The sequence below is a fragment of the Somniosus microcephalus genome, chromosome 6 (genome assembly GCF_052327205.1).
Source record: "Somniosus microcephalus isolate GS21.2 chromosome 6, FLI_Smic_1.0, whole genome shotgun sequence".
Lineage (NCBI taxonomy): Eukaryota > Metazoa > Chordata > Chondrichthyes > Squaliformes > Somniosidae > Somniosus > Somniosus microcephalus.
Genome location: NC_140992.1, coordinates 120,552,426 through 120,576,901, shown reverse-complemented (window position 1 = coordinate 120,576,901; position 24,476 = coordinate 120,552,426). Strand labels below are relative to the sequence as shown.

General features: G+C 47.4%; 1 protein-coding gene across 1 annotated transcript in view; it reads right to left on the bottom strand.

Moving 5' to 3' along the window:
* The window catches only part of LOC147116046 (uncharacterized), a 487,956-nt gene that overhangs the window by 223,255 nt on the left and 240,225 nt on the right, over window positions 1-24,476 (bottom strand). Inside the window, exons 20-21 of the mRNA XM_085990760.1 lie at window positions 23,717-23,866; window positions 18,199-18,399 (exon numbers count right to left, since the gene is read on the bottom strand). Of these exons, the coding sequence (XP_085846886.1) occupies window positions 18,199-18,399; window positions 23,717-23,866 (351 nt within the window). The remainder of the gene's footprint in view (window positions 1-18,198; window positions 18,400-23,716; window positions 23,867-24,476) is intronic.

The following is a 24,476-nucleotide window of genomic DNA, read 5'->3' as shown; positions in this document are numbered from 1 at the left end:
CATTCTGGGTTACTGCACGGTACAATTGTGCGTTAACGGAACTGTATATGATAATTTTAAAGTATTAATCATGAAGAACCTATGTGCGAGCGTGATCTTGGGCCTGGATTTCCAGTGCAACCACCAAAGCATCACGCTCAAGTACGGTGGGTCCCAGCCGCCCCTCACAGTGTGCGGTCTGGCTACCCTGAAGGTAAAGCCGCCCTCGCTATTCGCGAACCTTATCCCTAACTGCCGGCCAATAGCGACCAAAAGCAGGAGGTACAGCTGGGAGGACAGGCGGTTTATCGCGACCGAGGTAGACAGGCTCCTGAAAGAGCGCATTATTGAACGCAGCAACAGCCTGTGGCGCGCCCAAGTGGTAGTGGTAAGGGGTAGCGAGAAGAAACGGATGGTGATCGACTATAGTCAAACGATCAACAGGTACACCCTACTAGACGCCTACCCACTACCCCGCATATCAGAAATGGTGAACCAAATCGCCCAATACCGGGTGTTCTCCACCATCGACCTCAAGTCAGCGTACCACCAGCTCCCTATCAGACCAGAGGACCGCCCGTACACCGCCTTCGAGGCGAACGGACACCTCTACCAATTCCTCAGAGTCCCCTTTGGGGTGACGAATGGGGTCTTGGTCTTCCAGAGGGAGATGGACCGCATGGTCGATGACCACCACTTGCAGGCAACCTTCCCCTACCTCGACAACGTCACCATCTGCGGTCACAACCAGCAGGATCACGACTCGAACCTCGAGAGGTTCCTGAAAACCGCACAAAAACTCAACCTCACCTACAACGAGGACAAGTGCGTTTACAACACCACGCGCCTCTGCATACTAGGCAGCGTGGTGGAGAATGGGGAAATCGGACCAGACCCCGACCGATTGCGCCCCCTACGGGAGCTGCCCCTGCCCAACACTCCCAAAGTCCTGAAAAGGTGCCTGGGGTTATTTTCTTATTATTCCCAATGGGTCCCCAACTACTCCGACAAAGCCCGCCCCCTCTTGAAAGCATCCTCTTTCCCGCTCTCTGTTGAGGCCCACGCCGCCTTCAAAAGCATTAAGCAGGATATTGAGCGGGCCACGCTACAGGCAGTGGACGAGAACACTCCATTTCAAGTGGAAAGTGATGCGTCTGACTTCGCCTTGGCGGCCACCCTCAACCAGGCGGGGCGGCCCGTAGCTTTCTTCTCGAGGACCCTCCAAGGGCCCGAGATCAGACACTCCTCCATGGAAAAGGAGGCCCAAGCCATCGTGGAGGCAGTGCGCCACTGGCGCCTCTACCTAGCCGGCAAACGCTTCACCCTACTTACCGACCAGTGGTCGGTAGCGTTTATGTTCAATAATAAACAGAGGGGGAAGATTAAAAATGATAAGATTCTTAGGTGGCGGATCGAGCTCTCCACCTTCGAGTACGACATCATTTACCGGCCAGGGGCCCTTAACGAATCCCCTGACGCCCTCTCACAAGGGATGTGTGCCAGCGCCACCGGGGATCGGCTACAGACCCTCCACAACGACCTCTGCCACCCAGGGGTCACGCGGCTGTTCCACTTCATAAAGTCCCGTAACTTACCCTACTCGATTGAGGAAGTTCGGTCCCTGACCAGGAACTGCCGCACTTGCGCTGAGTGCAAGCCTCGGTTCTACCACCCAGATAGAGCCCACTTAATCAAAGCTACACGGCCCTTTGAGCGGCTCAGCTTAGATTTCAAGGGCCCCCTCCCGTCCGTCGACCGCAATGTTTACTTCCTGAACATTGTGGACGAATACTCCCGGTTCCCATTCGCCTTCCCCTGCCCAGACATGACCAGCGCCACGGTCATTAAATGCCTCAACAGCCTGTTCTGCCTGTTCGGCATGCCGAGCTACATCCATACGGATAGGGGGGCGTCCTTCATGAGTGAAGAGCTACGCCAGTACATGCTGTCCAGGGGGATCGCCACGAGCTGTACCGCCAGCTACAACCCCCGGGGTAACGGCCAAGTGGAGCGAGAGAACGGGACAGTATGGAAAGCAGTCACTCTAGCTCTAAGGACCAAGGGCCTCCCTATCTCCCGCTGGCAGGAAGTCCTCTCGGATGTGCTCCATTCGATACGGTCGCTATTGTGTACGGCCACTAATACCACGCCTCATGAATGAATGTTTGCCTTTCCCCGGAAATCCACCTCAGGCGTATCCATGCCGTCATGGCTCTCCACCCCAGGTCCGGTACTCGTGCGAAGGCATGTGAGGGGCCACAAGACGGACCCTCTCGTGGAGCCAGTACACCTACTCCATGCCAACCCCCAATACGCATATGTCCGGCACGCCGACGGAAGGGAGGACACCGTGTCCATAAAAGACGTCGCCCCAGCCGGCATCGACAACAACCACGGCAATAGCGGCAACGACGATCACAGCAACTCTTACCCACCCACTACTCTTTCATCACCCCCGGAAGAACACCGACCAACGGCACCCCCACCAACTACCCCTTCAACAACCCTGGCGGCACCCCCGGCAGAGACCCAGGAGGCTACCGGGGACACCCAGCCGACACCCGCGGCACCGCAACAGCCACGTCGGTCGCAGAGGACTATCAAACCCCCGAACAGACTAAATCTATAGAAGGGGTGAATGTGATGAAATATTTCCATTCATCACTGCCTGTGACTGAGATCGGTTTCAGTGTCATTTCCCTTCCCCCAGACCTCATTGTATTGTGTACTGGAATGTGCTGTATTGTATACTGGAATGTGCTGGAATGTGCTGTGTGTAGGGCTCCGCCCATACCTGGCCCCGTTTGTAAGCTAGCCCAGTCTGGCCTCAGTCTCCAGAAGGAAGACATCTCTCTCTCTTACGTGTTACGTTCTAAGTTAATAAAAGCCTTGTTTTGTTCTGCTAACTTCGAGTCTCGGAATTATTGAGGCACATCACCATTCTTCCTACCAAAGTGGTTAATTTCACACTCCCCCACATTATACTCCATCTGCCACCTTCTTGGCTAATCACTTAAAAGGTCTATATCCCTTTGCAGCCTCTTTACATCCCCCACACAAATTGTAGGTGTTTAATGCTCTGGTCAGACCACATCTTCAGTACTGTTTCTAGTTCTGGTCACTGTTGTGTCTCCTTGTGTTCTTATACTATAAATAATACAGACACTTTTAGCTCATTTTAGTTACTGCTTTTACTAGCTGTATTCTTGCCTTGTTTCTGTGCTGCCGCATGGTGCGGAGTGATATAAGATGTCCAATGCTGCACTGTGCACTGCCCGTGCACAGTGTGCCACATAGCAATATAACTACACCATACCAAAGTAGTTCCATACCAAAGTAGTTCCATTTAACGATGTGATACTATATAACAATGTAACACTGCCACCTTCTTGGCTAATCACTTAAAAGGTCTATATCCCTTTGCAGCCTCTTTACATTCCCCACACAAATTGTAGGTGTTTAATGCTCTGGTCAGACCACATCTTCAGTACTGTTTCTAGTTCTGGTCACTAATTGACAAGGGGAGTATTTAAGTGCTGGAGACATTTCAGAGAAGAACCACAAGGTTAATATCCAGCATCAGACTGTTGAGCTATGAGGGTTGACTAGAGAAGGTGGGGCACTTTAACCTTGAAGGAAGTCAACTGAGGGTGGAATCTTCTCAAAGCATACGAGACATTAAATGGTGTACAAAAAATGGTTACTTAAAGGTGTCAGTTGGTAGCACTTTTGTCCCTAATGCAATAGGTCATGGGATCAAGTCCAACCAGTAACAAGTTAAATAGCCTCAAAAAACTATGACTAACTTTTTTTCCAGTCTATTTGTAGTGCTCGTTTGGAATATGTTTTATTGAAGAGATACGCTGATTATTTTAAGGTCTAGATGGCACTGAAGTGTTAAGTTGCTTTGGGATCCTTTCAATAGACCTGTTATGAATGTCAGTGAAGGCATGTTTATGTTCCCATATATAAAAAAGCCCACTGTGGTTAGGACACATTACAAGTAACTGCTTGGTGGAATCTTGCACAGCCCACAGTGTGCCAGCCGCGGTTCAGTGGGTAACACTCTTGCCTTTGAGTCAGGTCATGGGTTCAAGTTCCACTCCAGAGACTTGAACATAAAATCTAGACTGACACTCTACTGAGGGAGTGCTGCACTGTTGGAGGTGCCTTCTTTCAGATGAAACGTTAAACCGAGGCCCCGTCTGCCCTCTCAACTGGATGTAAAAGATCCCATGGCACTATTCGAAGAAAAGCAGGCGCGTTCTCACTGGTGTCCTGGCCAATATTTATCACTTCAACAGATTATTTGGTCATTTATTTCATTGCTGTGTGTAGGGTACTTGCTGTGTGCAAATTGACTGCTGTGTTTCTTACATTACAACAGTGACTACATTTCAAAAGTACTTCATTGGCTGTAAATTGCTTTGGGATGTCCTAGCTATATAAGTGCAAGCCTTTCTTTCTTTCTTTCACAGTATAAAGGTGCACCATTAAAATTCATAGCAAATGGACACAACCACTGAGCCATTCTACACAATGGTTACATATTCCCTGTTCCTGGGACTAGGGACAGGTGTCACTGGTCAAGTGCTTGGAAGCTAAGCAGAGCCAGGCCTGGTCAGTACCTGGAGGGGTGACCATCAGGGTAAGACCAGGTGCAGAAGGTCACGGAAGGAGCCCTGAGGAGGGGCGGTTGGTCAGAAGGAGCCCCGGGAGGGGCGGCTGGTGAGCAGGCCTGGGTGTTGGGCTGAAGATTGTCGGACAGGAGGAATGGTGGAAATGGAATGGCGGCGTGCACAGATGCAGCGGCTTTGCTTCTCCCAGGACGGTGCTATTTACGTTTAATGTTAATGTTATTTGTACTGGACTCATGGGAGCTTGCAAGATCACATTTCATTGTTCATGTAATTGTACAATGACAATAAAGTTGAATTATTATTATCTACTGATGCCCGTTCCGCCCCCTCAGATTGTAAGAGCTATCGGAACTAGAGAGAAAAGGATACGTTAAAGTGGGTTTCATTGTGATTTGTTTTAAAGCTTGATTTTATTTTTGTTATGAGGGGTCCTAATGGGCTTCTTGTTCTTTAAACAAAGCAGGGTGGGCCCTGAGCAGGCGCCAGGCACAGTGCCATCACATAGATCAGACCAAGAAGTGGACCGCAGTGGAAAGTGACTGATCAGCCCACACACAAATCAGGTTTAGCTGCTGGTCAAAATGAACATTTGTGATGCGCTTCTGCTGATTCAGGCCCTTGGTTTTTGCAGCTTAAATTCTAATAAACAGAACCTGCTTGCCAAGAAGTGTTCTGTTTGTGTCAGGATCCTGTAAACTGGCAATAAATAACTGCCACTTGGTGACCCTTTGCACTCCAGCCCATTTCACCATTTATTCAGCAATATAATCTCAACAAAAATGCACAGAGCACATCATAAAAATACACTTGAATCAAAAAGTGATTAGAGTCACAAAATCTGTTGTGTTCTCTATGAAATTCAGTGATCTGAGCTGAGCATTAAAAATAAGTGACTGATAACATTTTATGCTTGGTTCAAGGATTTGTACAAGGGGAGTGAATGGAAAGGGGGTTTAGCCATTGGAATTCTGTACAAGGGGAGCGAATGGAAAGAAGTTCACTCCATTGGAATTCTGTACAAGGGGAGTGAATGGAAAGAAGTTCACTCCATTGGAATTCTGTACAAGGGGAGAGAAAAGGAAAAGGAAAGGGTTTTGGTACATTGGAATTCCGTAAAATCAAAATGAATGGAGAGGGCTCAGGTCACTTCAATTCTATGAAAGGTGAGGTTACCAAATGGACAAGGAAACCATTGAAGAAAATTAAGAGCCCTGTGATGTATTGTGCCTTACGTCGGCATGCAATGAAGTAGAAAAGTAACGTGCATGTTCTGACATGCACATGTGCAGCTTACAATGTTCAGAAAATCCATTAACTGTTTGAGATTACTTTCAATTAAAGATTTTGCACCTTAATTTCTGCTCATCCTTCAGTCTATGACTGTCACCTTCTTCATAAACCAACATAATTTCCAACTATGTATTTCCCAATAATGAGGTACAGGTCTCCCCAGCTTTACCACACCATTCCCATGTTGTGTACCTCACCTATAGCTCCCCCCGCTTTGTCCTTATTTTTCAATTCATCTGTGGGAACAAGTGGGTATTGCATTATCAGTTTGTCTATCTGTATGGTTTAGAAATTTCTGGTGATGCTATTCAGGGATTAACTATGGGTTATTAAGAGTTTCTGGGAGGATTTACTCCTGCTGGTTAACTCCTGATTTGCTGACTTCAATGGCAGGAATAAATTGTGCGCTACAACTCACACAATGAGCTGACTAATAGAGCAGCAGAAGTAGTGACAAAGCTGAGCATTAAGGAAACATTTAAATGCCTGAATTTGTAGAGAGGAATGCAGGCTATGCATTAATTCAGCAATCCTGCCGTAAAATAGGATTAGTTGAAGCGGGGTGGGAGGAAGCTGGTGTGGAGTATAAACACTGGCATAAACCAGTTGAGCCAAATGGCCTGTTCCTGTGCTGTACATTCTATGTAATTCTATGTAAAAAGAATGCAGGGTATCCAGGGCTCGCAAGAGTCATTTTGATGACCAGATACTGGTGGTTGAAGTAAGTGACAGAACAGCAGTACTGTATAAAATAGTTCTGTATAGCATCCTCCCCAGAAGGGCTTGGTACAGAAGGCTTGGGAAACAAAAAGCATACAGGTCAAGTGCAGCCTCCAGAACTCTGTGGACCTTGAGAGATGTAGGAAAAACAAAGATGGGTGGACTCTTGATAACAGCAATACTTAAGCACAGTTTGGAATACCAAAAACCTGCTCCAAGTAAGCAGGCCACAAAGTTTACCCTCATAACCTGCAATTCATCGTGTGCTGATCCACCATGAACTTCAATGTGTAGAGAGAAATGGCACTGAATGCTAGCCATGCAGGGCTACACTGTAGCATGAAATAAATACAAACAGCACCAGTATAAAGGGATTTTGTATAAGAGATCCTCATAAGCCAACAAGCATAACACACATTTATTTAATATCAGATAGGATGGGCTAGAAGATGGGCAGCTGTATGTCACTGTTTGCAAAACCTCTACCGATCTACTTGCAGTACAAGATGCACAGAATAGAAGTGTGTAGACCAGAATGGAAGGAGGTTCCAGGCTGTAGTGTATGTACTTTGAAGAAGTAACTATATTCTGCAGCCCCTGTATACTGCAGTACCAGTAGTGACCACCCCTGTATATAAGCCTGTGTAGTAACTTTGCATAGTAGGTCCAGTTTTGTCTCCACTCAGTAAACACCTGTTATAACCAACTCCTGCAGTCCATGTCTCAATTACACATAGACGTAACACTGGCGACGAACAGATCCGAACTTACCTACAGTTCTGCACCACCTCATGGGGATCCATCCCTGAAGTGAAGTTGTTAGAGGTCGAGGCCAGAAGGAAGAAAAGAAAAAAAAAAACAAACAAACAGAAGAAACGGGCGCCGACCGTGGGCAACCGCCTCTGATCCATCAGATTTGAAGATTTGCAGGAGAGGCTGTCGAGAGCGGGGCTTGGTTATCCTGTCTATGGTGTTCCAGCTAATCGGGCTGGTGGCAGGTAGTACACTGATCCTTCCTGGGCTGCGGCGGGCTAGAGCTCGATCGGGTGGCTTTTCAACGGGGCTGAGCAGTGTTGTCGGGAAGAGGAGAGAGAGAGAGAGGGTGGAGCACACAGGGCGCGGCCGGTGCTACGAAGCCGGGCAGCGTACGGATCCGAGAAGAGGGAGGAAAGTGTCCCGTAGGGTTTGCTCTGACGACGGGAAAAGTAATTAAAATAAAATAAATTAGAAGCGCAGAAAGCCGCGAGGAGCTGCAGTTTGCTACGGGGACCGCGGCGAGCGGTGTTAGCAGCAGCGCAGGGGGGGAAGTGCGCGAAGACCATAGGGCATCGCCATCAAGGCATAAAAACGCCAGCAGCAGCACTAGCAGCAGTGGAGAAGACAGAAAGCGCGGGAGGCGCCATCTTAATCCAGCGGGGAAGAAGGCAAAGCGCGGGAGGCGCCATTTTGTTCAATCGGGGAAGAAGGCAAAGTGCGGGAGGTGCCATCTTAGATTTCCAAGATGCCGAAGACTGGCAATATCACTGCCTTCGATAATGCAATAGAAGACTGGACCACGTATGTGGAAAGAGTCGAAGTGTATTGCAAGGCAAATGAAGTAGCCGATGAGAAAAAGGCATCGGTACTACTAAACTTAATGGGCGCAAGAACGTACAGCCTATTGCGGAACCTGATCACTCCAGCCAAACCGATGGCGAAGAGTTTTAACGAAATTGTTGATATCCTACAGGAACACCTAAATCCTACACCGCTGCTGATAGCAGAAAGATTTAAATTCCACAAGAGAAATCAGCATAAAGATGAGAGCAATGCTGATTACCTTACGGAACTACGCAAGCTATCAAAGCACTGCCAGTTCGGAGCAGGACTAGCAGATACCCTACGGGACAAATTTGTCTGTGGACTCCTGAGTGAAGGAACCCAGAAGAGGTTACTCTCAGAGAAAGAGCTGACGCTAGATAAGGCTTTCAGCGTGGCAGTATCGTACGAAGCAGCAGCAAGGGGAGCTGCGGAAATACAGCAAAAGCCACATGAATACGGCACCCATGAAATGACACTGGGATTTGAAAAATGTTATCGCTGCGGCAGAACAACCCATGACCAGAAGGACTGCTGGTCCAAGGACAAAATATGCAGGCAATGCGGAAAGATGGGACACATTGCACGAGTTTGCAGGTCCGGGAAGAAGACTAACGACAACAAAAAAGCTACTAAGGAACAGTACAGGAAAGTACAAAAGATGACAGACAGTAGTTCCGAAGATCAGAAGAGCGATAGTGAATCCGGGAACAAGAGACTAAGCTGTCTCAAACTTCACAACGTAATCGCAAAAGAGGATCACCGAACCATTTGGGTCACCCTCACGATAGCAGGGTCCCAAGTCAAAATGGAATTGGATACAGGATCAGCCCTGACCATCATGAATCGACGAGACTACGAGCGGCTATTCTCACACATACCCTTGAAAGACACATCCATTGTCTTGAAGACGTATACAGGGCAGAAAGTATACCCCAGAGGGAAAATAAGTGTGCCTGTCGAATACAACGGCAAGGAAATACAGAAATTGTATCTGTACATACTGCAAGATGGTGGACCACCGTTACTGGGACGTGAATGGATCAGAAAGATAAGTTTAGACTGGCACTCCATTCAGGCACTGATTGTGTCTGGTAAAAAGGATGACGACGTCACACCTGGACGATTGTCAAAAATCTTAGCTAACGCTAAACAGGTATTTCTACAAGAACTGGGAACTCTTAAAGGCGTAACCGCCTCGATAAAAATAGAAGAGAATGCAATTCCCAAGTTTTTCAAAGCAAGACCGGTACCATATGCAACTCGCCCAGCCGTCGAGGCAGAGCTGGAGAATCTGGAGAATGCAGGCATGTTATCTAAGGTAGACTGGAGCGAGTGGGCGACACCCATCGTTCCTGTCATGAAGAAAACGTTAAACAATAAGTCTGAGGAGCCAAGGAAGGTTCGCATCTGTGGGGACTTCAAGGTGACGGTGAACCCAGTCCTTCACACAGTACAGTATACTCTCCCGAGAATAGAAGATATTTTCGCCTCACTATCTGGAGGGAAGCGTTTTACAAAAATTGACCTAGCACAAGCATATTTGCAGATGGAGGTTGAAGAACCCTCTAGGAAGTATCTCACGATAAACACTCACAAAGGTCTTTACCAGTATAATCGACTGGTATTTGGAGTAGCATCAGCTCCGGCGATATGGCAAAGAGCGATGGAACAAGTCCTGCAAGGGATTCCGGTGACTCAGTGTTACTTGGACGACATCCTAGGGACAGGTGAAAATGACAGTGAACACCTTGCCAACCTAGAGCAGGTGCTCACTAGACTAAGAGAACATGGGCTACGAGCCAATCGCCCCAAGTGCGAGTTTTTTAAGAAACAGATATCGTATTGTGGCCATGTGATTGATGAAGAGGGGTTACATAAGTCCCCTGACAAAATTGAAGTGGTAGTTAAGGCTCCAGTGCCTGAAAATGTGTCGCAACTGAGGTCATTCCTCGGATTGGTGAATTACTACCATAAGTTTTTGCCGAATTTGTCCACAATTCTGCACCCACTGAATGCCCTACTACAAACTGGAGTAGCATGGAAATGGAGCGATGAATGTAAGCGGGCCTTTCAGAAGAGTAAAGACCTAATCACTTCAAGAGAAGTATTGGCTCACTACAACCCATCACTGCCGATAAGACTGGCATGTGATGAGTCTCCCTACGGCATTGGAGCGGTACTGTCACATAAATTCCTTGATGGTTCAGAGAGGCCGATAGCTTTTGCGTCACGCTTGTTAACTTCAGCCGAGTGTAACTACGCCCAGATTGACAGAGAGGCCCTCAGCCTGGTGTGGGGGGTGAAGAAGTTCAATCACTACCTGCACGGTCAGAAATTTACTCTACTAACTGATCATCAACCTCTTGTCTCCATTTTCAACCCTCAGAAGGGTGTCCCGATAATGACAGCACAACGGCTACAGAGGTGGTCCCTTTTCCTAGGGGCACACCAATATGACATCGAGTACAAAGGAACTAAACAGCATGGGAATGCTGATGGATTGTCGCGCATACCGTTGGCGACGGTGGAAGAAGCACCTGCAGTGGATCCTGTGGAGATATTCCACTCGACCAAAGTCGAATGTCTACCTGTGACGAATGCAAACATAGAAAAGGAAACACGAAACGACCCGACACTCTCCAGGGTCTATGATTTAACGGTGAAGGGATGGCCAGCACATGGCGAACCACTGTTGCCAGCATTCTCGCCGAGAAGAGAACAGCTGTCAGTGTGCAGAGGAACCTTGATGTGTGGATCCAGAGTAGTAATTCCACCCAAATTGAAGGATAGAGTGCTCAATGAGCTTCATGAGGGTCATCTGGGAGGGGTAAAAATGAAGAACTTAGCCAGAGCGTTTGTGTGGTGGCCAGGAATCGATAGAGAAATCGAAGAGATGACCAAGAGTTGTACACGATGCCAGAAGGTCCAAAACGCCCCACCACAAGCCCCTCTACATCCATGGGAGTGGCCCTCATCTCCATGGCAAAGGGTGCACATTGATTTTGCTGGTCCATTTATGGACTCGATGTTTTTAATTGCGGTGGATGCACATTCAAAGTGGCCAGAGCTAATAAAAATGTCCTCAACCACCACAGAAAAAACTATCACAGTCTTACGAACCATATTCGCCAGAAACGGGCTGCCTGAACAGATTTGCTCCGACAATGGACCACAGTTTGTGTCTGAAGAGTTCCGGAGGTTCTTAAAGAACAATGGTGTTAAGCATTACACATCTGCCCCATATCATCCAGCCACCAATGGATTGCCTGAGAGGTTCGTTCAAACATTCAAGAAGGCTATCAAGGCAATGTGTAATGAAGACATACCCCTACAACACAAGGTGGATAACTTCTTGTTTGCCTACCGAAATGCGACACATGCGGTTACCAACCAAACTCCAGCCATGACGTTTTTCAATCGAAGACTACGATGCTGCTTGGATTTGGTTAAGCCAAACATCAGAAGAGATGTGGAGAACAGGCAGTTTCAGAATATGCATGAAAGGCCGACCAGGGGTTTTAAGATAGGTCGACCAGTTTTGGCCCGGGACTACCGCACAGAGAAATGGCAGCCAGGAACGATCTGCACACGGCAAGGACCTCTAATGTGTACCGTGGACGTTGGAGAGAGCATTGTAAGACGCCATGCTGACCAGATTCTAGAGTCACTGGAAAGCTTCAAATCCACACCATGATCCGATACCCCTGGTGATGAAACCGAAGTACCAATTGCATCTACCTCAGAATCGGTGATATTGGAAGCAGACGAACCAAACAACGACGTTGATCCCGAATCAACTTTGCCAGAAGAACCTGATACCCCAAAGAGGCGTTATCCAAACAGAATCAGGAAGCCTCCTCAAAGACTGAATTTATAATTGCTTAACTTCTGCTAATGTATCTAGCAACTGTAATTGTAAATATGTCATTTAATTATTAATCGAATGTTATGTACTGTTTAGCTAAAAGGGGAGGAATTGTAATGTACTTTGAAGAAGGAACTATATTCTGCAGCCCCTGTATACTGCAGTACCAGTAGTGACCACCCCTGTATATAAGCCTGTATAGTAACTTTGCATAGTAGTTCCAGTTTTGTCTCCACTCAGTAAGCACCTGTTATAACCAACTCCTGCAGTCCGTGTCTCAATTCACACGGACGTAACACAGGCAGTACTAGCCCTTGACTCATTCCATGTGAGGAGGCCACCCTGACATGATTTGTCACAAGAGCATCGAAGTAATAGGGAATGGTGATGCCAGAGGCTTCCCCCAAGATCAGGGTAAGTACCATTTTGTTTTATTTTCCATTTTTACAGACACACTGCAATGCAAGGACTGCTTGATGATGCTTTTTTGAGGAAGCATTTTGAAGTATGTTGAAGAAAAGACTGATACCATAGCCTGTGTCTCCAAGCAATTATCTTGCAGCACATTCTTCAGTCCCAGCACTTTTCTAAGCACCAACATAGTGACACACATCCTGAAAGTTGTAAATAGTGAGTTTGAGAAGGCAACGCCAGTGAGGAACAAGTGCTGGTGGCAGCTGAAGAGCAGGCACCTGATGCCTGAAGAGCCAGCACAATTCCTGCCCCTGCTGCCTCAATGCCTAAGAAATCAGGGGACGGAATATTCATGATTCAACTTCTCCCTTTGTACCTAAAAACGGGGCAGTAGTGGGACCAAAATTGTAGGGGAAATTGAAGAGCCGACTGATCACTGGTTGCTCACCCATTCCGAATTTTGGTAAGAGCTTGATTTAGTCGACCAGAAACATGCCTCATGAATAAATGCTAAATAGGGAATGGTAGCATAGTGATTATGGTAGTGGACTAGTAATCCAGAAGCCTGGACTAATGATCCAGAGACGTGAGATCAAATCCCATCACGGCAGCTGGGGAATTTAAATTCAGTTGATTAAATAAATCTGGAATGAAAAAGCTACTATTAGTAATGGTGACCATGAAACTATCGGATTGTCGTTAAAAACCCACCTGGCTCACTAATGTCCTTTAGGGCCCTTACCTGGTCTGGCCTAAATATGACTCCAGACCCACAGCAATGTGGTTGACTCTTAACTGCCCTCTGAAATGGCCCAGCAAGTCACTCCGTTGTAACAAACCGCTACAAGAAACAATAATAATAAGAAAACCGGACGGACCACCCAGCATCGAACTAGGCACCGGCTTTGGACAAGACAACGGCACACCCAGCCCAGTACACCCTGCAAAGTCCTCCTCACTAACATCTGGAGACTTGTGCCAAAATTGGGAGAGCTGTCCCACAGACTAGTCAAGCAACAGCCTGACATAGTCATACTCACAGAATCATACCTTTCAGCAATGTACCAAACACATCCATCACTATCCCTGGTTATGTCCTGTCCCACCGGCAGGACAGACCCACCTGAGGTGGCGGCACAGTGGTATACAGCTGGGAGGGAGTAGCCCTGGGAGACCTCAACATTGACTCTGGACCCCATGAAGTCTCATGGCTTCAGGTCAAGCACGGGCAAGGAAACCTCCTGCTGATTACCACCTACCGCCCTCCCTCAGCTGATGAATCAGTACTCCTCCATGTTGAACACCACTTGTAAAAGCACTAGCAGGGGCACAGAATGTATTCTGGTTGGGGGACTTCAAGAGTGGCTTGGTAGCACCACTACTGACCGAGCTGGCCGAGTTCTGAAGGACATGGCTGCCAGACTGGGTCTGCGGCAGGTGGTAAGAGAACCAACACGAGGGAAAAACCTACTAGACCTCGTCCTCACCAATCTACCTGTCACAGAGTGCATCTGTCCATGACAGCATTGTGACCACCGCACAGTCCTTGTGGAGATGAATTACCGTCTTCACATTGAGGACACCCTCCATCATGTTGTGTGACACTACCACTGTGCTAAATGGGGTTGTTTCAGAACAGATCCAGCAGCTCAAAACTGGGTATCCAGGAGGCATTGTGGGCCATCAGCAGCAGCAGAATTGTATTCCACCACAATCTGTAACCTCATGGCCTGGCATATCCCTCACTCTACCATTACCATCAAGCTAGGGGACCAACCCTGGTTCAAGAGGAGTGTAGAAGAGAATGCCAGGAGCAGCACCAGGTGTATCAAAAATTGAGGTACCAACCTGGGGAAGCTGCAACACAGGACTACATACACGCTAAACAGCAGAAGCAGCATGCTATAGACAGAGCTAAGTGATCCCACAATCAATGGATCAGGTCACAACTCTGCAGTCTTGCCACACCCAGTCGTGAATGGTGGTGGACAATTAAACAACTAATGGGGGGAGGCGGCTCCATGAATATCCCCATCCTTGATGATGGCGGAGCCCAGCACGTGAGTGCAAAACACAAGGCTGAAGCGTTTGCAACCATCTTCAGCCAGCAGTGCCAAGTGGATGATCCATATCGGCCTCCTCCTGAGGGCCCCAACATCACAAAAGCCAGTCTTCAGCCAATTCGATTCACTCCACGTGATATCAAGAAATGGTTAAGTGCACTGGATACAGCAAAGGCTATGGGCCCTGACAACATCCTGGCTGTCATACTGAAGACTTGTGCTTCAGAACTAGCCGCGCCTCTAGCCAAGCTGTTCCAGTACAGCTACAACACTGGCATCTACCCGACAATGTGGAAAACTGCCCAGGTATATCCTGTCCATAAAAAGCAGGACAAATCCAAGCCGGCCAATTACCGCCCTATCAGTCTACTCTCAATCATCAGCAATGTGATGGAAGGTGTTGTCGACAATGCTATCAAGCAGCACTTACTCACCAATAACCTGCTCACCGATGCTCAGTTTGGGTTCCACCAGGACCACTCAGCTCCAGACCTCATTACAGCCTTGGACCAAGCATGGACAAAAGAGCTGAGTTCAAGAGATGAGGTGAGAGTGACTGCCCTTGACATCAAGGCAGCATTTGACCGAGTGTGGCTTCAAGGAGCCCTAGTAAAATTGAAGTTAATGGGAATCAGGGGAAAAACTCTTCACTGGCTGGAGTCATACCTAGCACAAAGGAAGATGGGTGTGGATGTTGGAGATCAAGTATCTCAACCCTAGGACATCGCTGCAGGAGTTCCGCAGGGCAGTGTCCTAGGCCCAACCATCTTCAGCTGCTTCATCAATGATCTTCCCTCCATCATAAGGTCAGAAGTAGGGATGTTTGCTGATGATTGCACAGTGTTCAGTTCCATTCGCAACTCCTCAGAAAATGAAGCAGTCCATGCCCGCATGCAGCAAGACCTGGATGACATTTAGGCTTGGGCTGATAGGTGGCAAGTAACATTTGCACCACACAAGTGCCAGGCAATGACTATCTCCAACAAGAGAGCGTCTAACCACCGCCCCTTGACATTCAACGGCATTACCATCACCGACTTCCCCATCATCAACATCCTGGGGGTCACCAATGATCATAAACTTAACTAGACCAGCCACATAAATACTATGGCAACAAGAGCGGGTCAGAAGCTGGGTATTCTGCGGCGAGTGTCTCACCTCCTGATTCCCCAGAGCTATTCCACCATCTACAAGGCACAAGTCAGGAGTATGATGGAATACTCTCCACTTGCCTGGATGAGTGCAGCTCCAACAACATTCAAGAAGCTCGACACCATCCAAAACAAAGCAGCCCACTTGATTGGAACCCCATCCACCACCTTAAACATTCATTCCCTCCACCACCGGCGCACCGTGGCTGCAGTGTGTACCATCTACAAGATGCACTGCAGCAACTCGCCAAGGCTTCTTCAGCAGCACCTCCCAAACCCGCGACCTCTACCACCTAAAAGGACAAGGGCAGCATTTGACTGAGTGTGGCATCAAGGAGCCCTAGTAAAATTAAAGTCAATGGGAATCAGGGGAAAAGCTCTTCACTGGCTGGAGTCATACCTAGCACAAAGGAAGATGGGTGTGGATGTTGGAAGTCAATCATCTCAACCCGAGGACATCGCTGCAGGAGTTCCTCAGGGCAGTGTCCTAGGCCCAACCATCTTCAGCTGCTTCATCAAAGATCTTCCCTCACCATCACCTACAAGTTCCCCTCCAAGTTACACACCATCCTGACTTGCTAATATATCACCGTTCCTTCATCGCCGCTGGGTCGAAATCCTGGAACTCCCTACCTAACAGTACTGTGGGAGTACCTTCACCACAAGGACTGCAGCGGTTCAAGAAGGCAGCTCACCATCACCTTCTCAAGGGCAATCAGGATGGGCAATAAATGCTGGCCTTGCCAGCGACGCCCACATTCCAGGAATGAATAAAATGTTTATGTTAATGTATTACAAGCCAAATGTATGTTGAATGTTTAAATGTCTTAATCTAAATGTACACTCTCGGGAGCCGCAAGCCTACATTTCGTTGTACTGCACTTGTGCACTAACAATGACAATAAAAGTTGATTTGATTTGATTTGAATAAAATGACCTAGTCACGCCACCTGATGCCATTTTCGCCTTTGCCTGCTTTGCTACTACCAGTTTCCTGCCAAACCTGGGAGGTGGCCACTTTTGAGCATACTTTTTAAAGGTGTCTTCAGTCCGGAGAGGCTGGAAGCAGGACATTTTTACTGCAAAAACAAAATACTGTGGATGCTTGTGTGTTTTGAGCCTGAAAGGCTTCTGATATCTGACCTCCTTGCTGCTTTGGTTACTGGAAATATTTTCCGTGCCACCATAAGCTGCTGCTCCCTTTCACTCCTGATATTTCCACCCTTCCCCTATAAGGCGCTGCCGCAGGCCCATCAAAATCGGATTTTGCGCCACTAGATTGATGAGCTGTTTTATAAGGAGTTCATTTCACGCTGGCAGCTTTTAAGTGAGAGCAGGCTGCAAAAATGGCTCTGGCCCCATTCTGACTCCATTAGGTGGGCGGAGTGCAAGTCCCACCTAATTAACACTACATATGAGAAGCGACCCCTGATCTCATAGCGATTCTGATCTTGTAGGACTTGCTTATATGAATGTCAGCTTAGCTCAGTTGGTAACACTCTTCCCTCAAAGTCAGATGATTGGAGGGGATTGAAGTTCATATAATCCAAGCTGAAACTTCAGTGTAGTGCTGAGGGAGTGCTGCACTATCGGGGTGCCATCTTTCAGATATGATGTTAAACTATTTGCCTCTTTAAGTGAATATAAAGCATTGCTTGTGCTTTGTGAAGAAGGGCATGGGAGTTCTCCTGTTCTGGCCAACATTTCTCCCTCAACCACAACCACCAAAAACAGACTTATATTTTATTTGCCGTTTGTTGAATCTTTTGTGCACAATTAGCTACCATATTTGCCTACATAACAACAAAGGGGGGAGGGCAGATTGGTCTTTCATATCTGAGTTCTTCCTTTGCTATTCCTAATGGCAATCAACCACTCTGAGATCTCCCTGAGATTGTGGGGAAATGGAATTGTGGGCAACATCTATGGCCCTTGTACAACATTTACCATTGACCGTATGGGGGGGGAGGGGGGAGGGGCAGCTGGCAGCGCTTCAGTCCCACCTCCAAATATAGGGGTAAAGTTTCATCCTCACGCGTAGGCAGGAATCTGGCAGAGCGGATCACCCGCCTGATGTAGGACATTCCATTAGAATGGAAATCGAGCAGGTTCTTCAAAGGATGGGCAGACTGCTCAGCCCAGGCAGCGAAGACAAACATTTACCTCTTTGTATCACAACGGCGGGGAGGCAGGAGCAAGGAGCACCCGGTCAACACCCATCAGGCCAGAAAAGAGCGGAAAACTAGCAGAAAGAGGTTCCACCCCAAATTCCTCCCTGCCCCCAATTCCAAGTCCAAAAATGGGTCACAATTTTTACATTCTAGTTTCTTTCTTACTGGTCACAGCACATGAAGGGTTTTAACTTACAGATAGTGGGCAGATACCTGATGTCAGCTGGTTTCCAGCCATAGTGGCTCTGACTATTCCAAGCGCAGGTCAATGGCTGCTGCCTACAGTGTATTTCACAGAATGATCAACATTGGTGACCCCCTTACCTTATCCAGTGTTTTCTTTAAGGCAAATCGGTCCTTCTCAAGGCGGACTTTTGAACGTTGAAGCTCTCGTTTCTCATTCTCCAGCTGGGCAACAGCTCTCTGCAAGTTGGTCACTCGCTCCTGGTAGATGTGCTTTTCTTGTTGAAGCTTCTCAACATGCTTCAGGGCCCCCTCCTCGCACTCCTGCCGCTGGTGCAACATCTGGGGGTGGAGCAATTGATGTTACGACCCTGTCTCTTATCTGCACTCACAAATCTCTAACTAGAGTTTAACCAGGACTAGAAGCAATAACAATCTCTCTCCAACACAAACTTATTGGTGCATTATTTTGGATATAAGAGTTTGACCCATGAGAGGCTGTGGGTCGGCATGGAACGTACCAGTTCTTATCATTTTACACCAAAATATATTTCTGTTCTGATTTGAACTGGTAGCAATTTCCCATTAAAATTGTAGCTATCCATCTACTAAATATTGAGTTTTGGGATGATGATGAGATGATTAGTAATGAGAATATGTAGCAGTGAATACTGTGGAAAAATACAGGATGAATACTGTGGGAACACTACAGAATGAGTACTGCGGGAACACTGTGGGCATACTGCAGGACGAATGCTACAGGAATACTACAGGAATGTATTTTTATGGTGATGATGTGCATATGTAAAAATGCAGGCAGCACCCAGAGTGGCCTCACTGATCTGCTACAATCTATCCAAGAACCATGTTCAGACTGCAGGAGGAGTTAGCAGTAGGACACAGTAGATGTCAGGTTCATAGCCATTTGTCTTACTTTCCATTAGGCAATGCTGAACCAGGTAGCCCAGATCACTCTTGCTAAGGAGAACCCTCCATCTTCAAGGGGATGAGAGTAAGGCACATATGGACATCTCTAGAACCCAGTTCCCGGTTTCAGACTTCAGCATCACAAGCTGTAGTGTATTAAACAGTGGAAGAGCTCCCAATTCCTTTGTGCTGTCGGCTTTGATTGATGGTAGCACTCTTACCTCTGTGTCAGAAGATTATACATTCAAGCCCCACTCCAAAGACTTGAGCATGCAATCTGAGCAGACACATCAGTGCAGTACTGAGGGAGTGGAATAATGATGTAAATGGCTGCTTATGCCTCACTCTGGAGTTTCCGCCAATCTTCTGTCGAAGTTACAATGGAAAATCGAGACAACCCCTATGAAATTCTACCCTCCCCACCTCCAAATAGCACTATTCAAAGAGCAGTGCAGTTTCTCCCAGTGTCCCAGCCAACATTTATCTCTCAAGCAACACCACCAGAAACAGATGAACTGGTCATTCACCTCGCTGTTGTCTGTGGGACCTTGTTGTGCATAAACTGGTTATCATGCTTGTCTACATAACAATGACTTCAAAAGTAATTCATTGGCTGTGAAGCGCTTTGGGACACCCTGAGGATTTGAAAGATATGACATTAATGCAAGTTCTTTCTCAGACCTGAGTGAATATTTGTTTCCTTCAACAAATTGGCGGTTCTTACTCCATACCAATTACTATCCATTTTACAAATACTCGTGCACTTTGGGCCAAAATGTCATTTATTGTCATCCATTGCAGATTCAGACAATTCTGGAACACAAGTGCCCTCTGAATCATTCTTAATGGAGCAGGTTGTCCATCATTCACTATCTTTCACTATGGGCTAACTTTGCCAGTTTGTTCTCCATCTGGAAATATCACCTATTCAGCTCTACTAATGAACTTTAATCACTCAACGAGGCAACAGTTAGCATGCCTGGAGCACCACTTGATATGAATGGAAGTGGTTTTCCAATGGTGACTTGAAAGGATGACTGACCACCAGCTTGGGCTGCATGACTGGACCAACTGCAAGTTTCAAGCAGGAAGTTGCCATCTTGTACTGGGTCCCATCCACCAGATCTGGGCTCGTATTCAGTGTTGTAATGTATCACATTTCATTTAAGCAGATAATCCCACAGCCTTGGTTTAATGTTATATATGTTACAGTACATCACAAAGTGGAACTGTTTTGGTGAATGGAAACAATGGGAACCAAGAGGACATGTATGAGAAGAACCAGTCATCAGTTTGTGACAGAAACAAGTCTGAGGTCAGCTCCACGCTGCGTGATTCTCAGATGGGGTCTAAGGACTGGGGGAAGAGAGTCAAATCGGTTCCTAAATTGGGCCTGATCCAATTTTTATCCTCTAGGGGAAGGATGAGCCATGTGTTGTGTCTGTCTGGGTGGGTGAGGTGGAGTTGTTGGAAAACATCTCAAATCCAAGGTCAGATACGAAAGGTGACAATTGTGGTTTAAGGAATTTTAGTGAAAAGGTGAATCCTGGTAGATGAACACTGAGTAGTATTTACTGGAGCATTCCAACAGAATCCAGTCAAAATGGAACAATGAGGTCCACTCTGAGGCTGTATTTCCAGGGAGCTCTGGCAGAGCCCAGGCCAGAGGGGGCAGTCTCGGAGCTTCAGGATTGCTTCGAACGCACTGATTGGGGCATGTTTGCCCATAATGACATCGAGGAATACGCATCCACAGTGCTATTCTACATTAACAGTTGCGTCGAGGTCGTCACGACCCATAAAAATATCAGGACATACCCCAACCAGAAACCCTGGATGAACGGAGAGGTCCACTCGCTGCTGAAAGCACGCGACGCAGCATTTAAATCTGGCGACGCGGCGGCTTACACTGCAGCTAGGACCAACCTAAAAAAGGATATCAGGACTGCCAAAAGGAAACAGACACTGCAGATAGAGGATCATTTCCACAACAACTCGGACCCCCGGCGCATGTGGCAAGGCATCCAGTCCATCACTGACTACAAGAGTAAAAACACCAGCCCCCGGTTAGCGATGCCTCCCTTCCGGAGGAGCTTAACAACTTCTACGCTCGCTTTGACAGGGACAACAGGGAGCCGGCTACCAAAGCCTTGCCACCCCCGGAAGACCAGGTGCTCACTCTGTCGACCTCCGACGTAAGGGGTGTTCTACGCGGAGTGAACACACGAAAGGCTGCTGGACCTGATAGCATCCCTGGACGGGTACTCAAGGAATGTGCTGATCAGCTGGCTGATGTCTTCACCGCCATCTTCAATTTGTCATTGGCCCAGGCAGTAGTCCCTACATGCTTCAAGACCGCTACCATTATTCCTGTGCCAAAGCAAACGGCTGTGATGTGCCTGAACGACTGCCAACCTGTCGCCCTCACACCCATCATAATGAAGTGTTTCGAGAGACTGGTCCTGGCTCACATCAAAGCCAGTGTTCCCGCCTCTCTTGACCAACACCAGTTTGCCTATCGTGCAAACAGATCAACAGAGGATGCAATCACAACTGCTCTACACTCTGCACTGAATCACTTAGATGGTAAAGAGACCTACATCAGAATGCTGTTCATAGACTACAGCTCAGCATTCAACACTATCGTCCCCAACAAGCTGGCCACCAAACTCCACACTCTTGGCCTGAACACTTCCCTCTGCAACTGGACCCTGGACTTCCTAACAAACAGACCCCAGTCTGTCAAATTAGGTAACCACACCTCCCCCCCCCTGACCCTGAACACGGGGGCCCCACAAGGATGTGTGCTGAGCCCCCTCCTCTACTCCCTCTTCACCCACGACTGTGTGGCCATTCATGGTTCCAACACCATCATCAAGTTTGCGGATGATACCACGGTAGTAGGCCAGATCACCAACAACGATGAGTCAGCCTACAGGGAGGAGGTCCAGCATCTCGTGAAGTGGTGCGCCGATAACAACCTGGCCCTTAACATCAAGAAAACCAAAGAAATCATTGTGGACTTCAGGAAGTCTAAAGGCGGAAGTCACACCCCCATCCGCATCCATGGGGCTGTGGTGGAAAGGGTGGACAGCTTTAAGTTCCTCGGAGTCCACATCACGGAAGAGCTCTCCTGGTCCCTCAATACCTCCTCTCTGGTGAAGAAGGCCCAGCAGCGCCTATATTTCCTAAGGAGGCTGAAGGGATGTAACCTGTCACCCCTGATCCTCTCTAACTTTTACCGTTGCACAATAGAGAGCATCCTGACGAACTGTATCACAGTATGGTATGGCAGCTGTAGCTACTATGACCAGAAGGCCCTGCAGCGGGTAGTCAAAACTGCCCAACGCATTACCAGCACCCGGCGACCGACCATAAAGCACATATACCAGAAACGCTGTTTACGGAGGTCACGGACCATCATCAAAGACCCTACCCACCCCAGCCACAGTCTGTTCGCCCTCCTGCCATCTGGGAGACGCTACAGATGCATTCGCACCCGAACGACCAGATTTAGGAACAGCTTCTTTCCCAGGGCTGTCATCCTACTGAACTCCACAAATAAACTCTAAAGCCTGCACATCTGCCAATGCACTTTATTATGGTTATGTTTATGTTAATGTATTACAAGCCAAATGTATGTTGAATGTTTAAATGTCTTAATCTAAATGTACACTCTCGGGAGCCGCAAGCCTACATTTCGTTGTACTGCACTTGTGCACTAACAATGACAATAAAGTTGATTATTATTATGAATTATGAATTATGAGACGAGCCAGAATTTTTCCTTCAGCTTCCCATTTCTGTTCATTCCCAAAGCTTTACCTCAGGTGGATTTTACAATAGACAGCAGGGATGAAACTAATTGGTTTAGACTCACAGCGACAATGGCATTGCTGGAAAACTCAAAATTACAATCGCAATCGCCTTAAAGGAGTCTCACCATTCCTGGAATGAAAGCATGACAAAGTGATGGCCTCAACTTTCACATGTTGCAATATTCTGACTATCCATTTTGAACACCGGCAACATTGTGATGGAGCTCAAGATGTTAACAAAAGCAAATGGTAATCCAGCTCCCTAGCTTCAGCAGTTGCTTATTCCTTGATTATCTTTCATATAATTAAATGGCTTTGAAGCAAATTCAGCTCCCCTGATATCTCAGTGGGTGAATGCACTGCCTGGTGTAGTGCTCAGCTATAATGAACTAGGGTGTTTTCAGGTTTGATCTCCAGGCTGTGCTAAGTTAACTGATTTCCTCGGGTCACATGCTGCAGTTGGCCTCAGTTTCCTTGAGCTAGGGAGGGGGGACACAAGTCAGCTAAAATTCCTGCTCCCGAACACTATCCAGTGGTTCTTACTGGAAAGTGCAGATGTGGATGCCAGTCAAGCAGAGGATCAGGGTTGACTTGCTGCTCTCAACCGCCTGGCTGCCAACTTTTCTAGGCCATGAAGAGGTACCCAAGCAAATCAAGGTACTAGAGGACAGCTGGTGCCCATGGAATCAGGCCACACCCAGTCTGAGCGAACATCTTCAGGGTAGGAGAGGACAAAAACTGGAATAAATCCAAAGACTGATCAGGAAGGGGATAATTTTGTTACTGTTTGATTTATCAGCATGGGGTCCTCCTGATGGTGTCACTTGATCTTCAAATAAGGATGAAAGTCTAACCCTTTAAACGCACCAACCCAAACTTCTGCACCGGCAATGCCCCCGGTTTGTGTCACCTACCTCCTGCAGTTTTCTGTTCTGTCCTTCCAGCTCCAAGCGCCTCAGCTCCAGATCCGCCTGTGCATTCTGCATCAACTGCATACGTTCCACCAAGGTGTGGTTCCTCTTCTTCGTATCCGAGAGTCCCTGATGGATGGTGTCCAGCCGCTCCTGCGGCAAAGACACAAACAAATAAACATCACACTCAAAAGGCAGGTGAAGCGTGCGCACTTGAGCATTACATAGAAATTACAACATAGGAATAGGCCATTCAGCCCAACTGGTCTATGCTCCACATGGGCCTCCTCCCACCTTACTTCATCGAACCCGATCAACATATCCTTCTATTCCTTTCTACCTTATGCATTTATCTAGTTTACCCTTAAATGCATCTGTGCTATTCACCTCAACTACTGCTTCTGGTAGCGAGTTCCACACTCTAACCACTCTCTGTGTAAAGAAGTTTCTCCTGAATTTCATATTTGATTTTAGTGACTATCTTACACTTACATATTTTCTCTCACATGGCAGCAGTTGATTATTCTGCCAGTGCCATTTACACCTCATCTAGAGTCATCATTTGCTTCTTAACTTGTCCCATTACCATCTCCTTTTGCCTTGCACCATCATCCCTTCTGTCTTTTAATCTCTCCTGCCTTCCAGCCGATCACAGACCTTCCCTTTGTTCTTTCCTCCCCTCCTCCCTATCCCTGCCCCTACACTTGCTTAAAAATCTGTTACTTCTCCAACCTTTCCCAGTTCTGACGGAGGGTCCTTGACC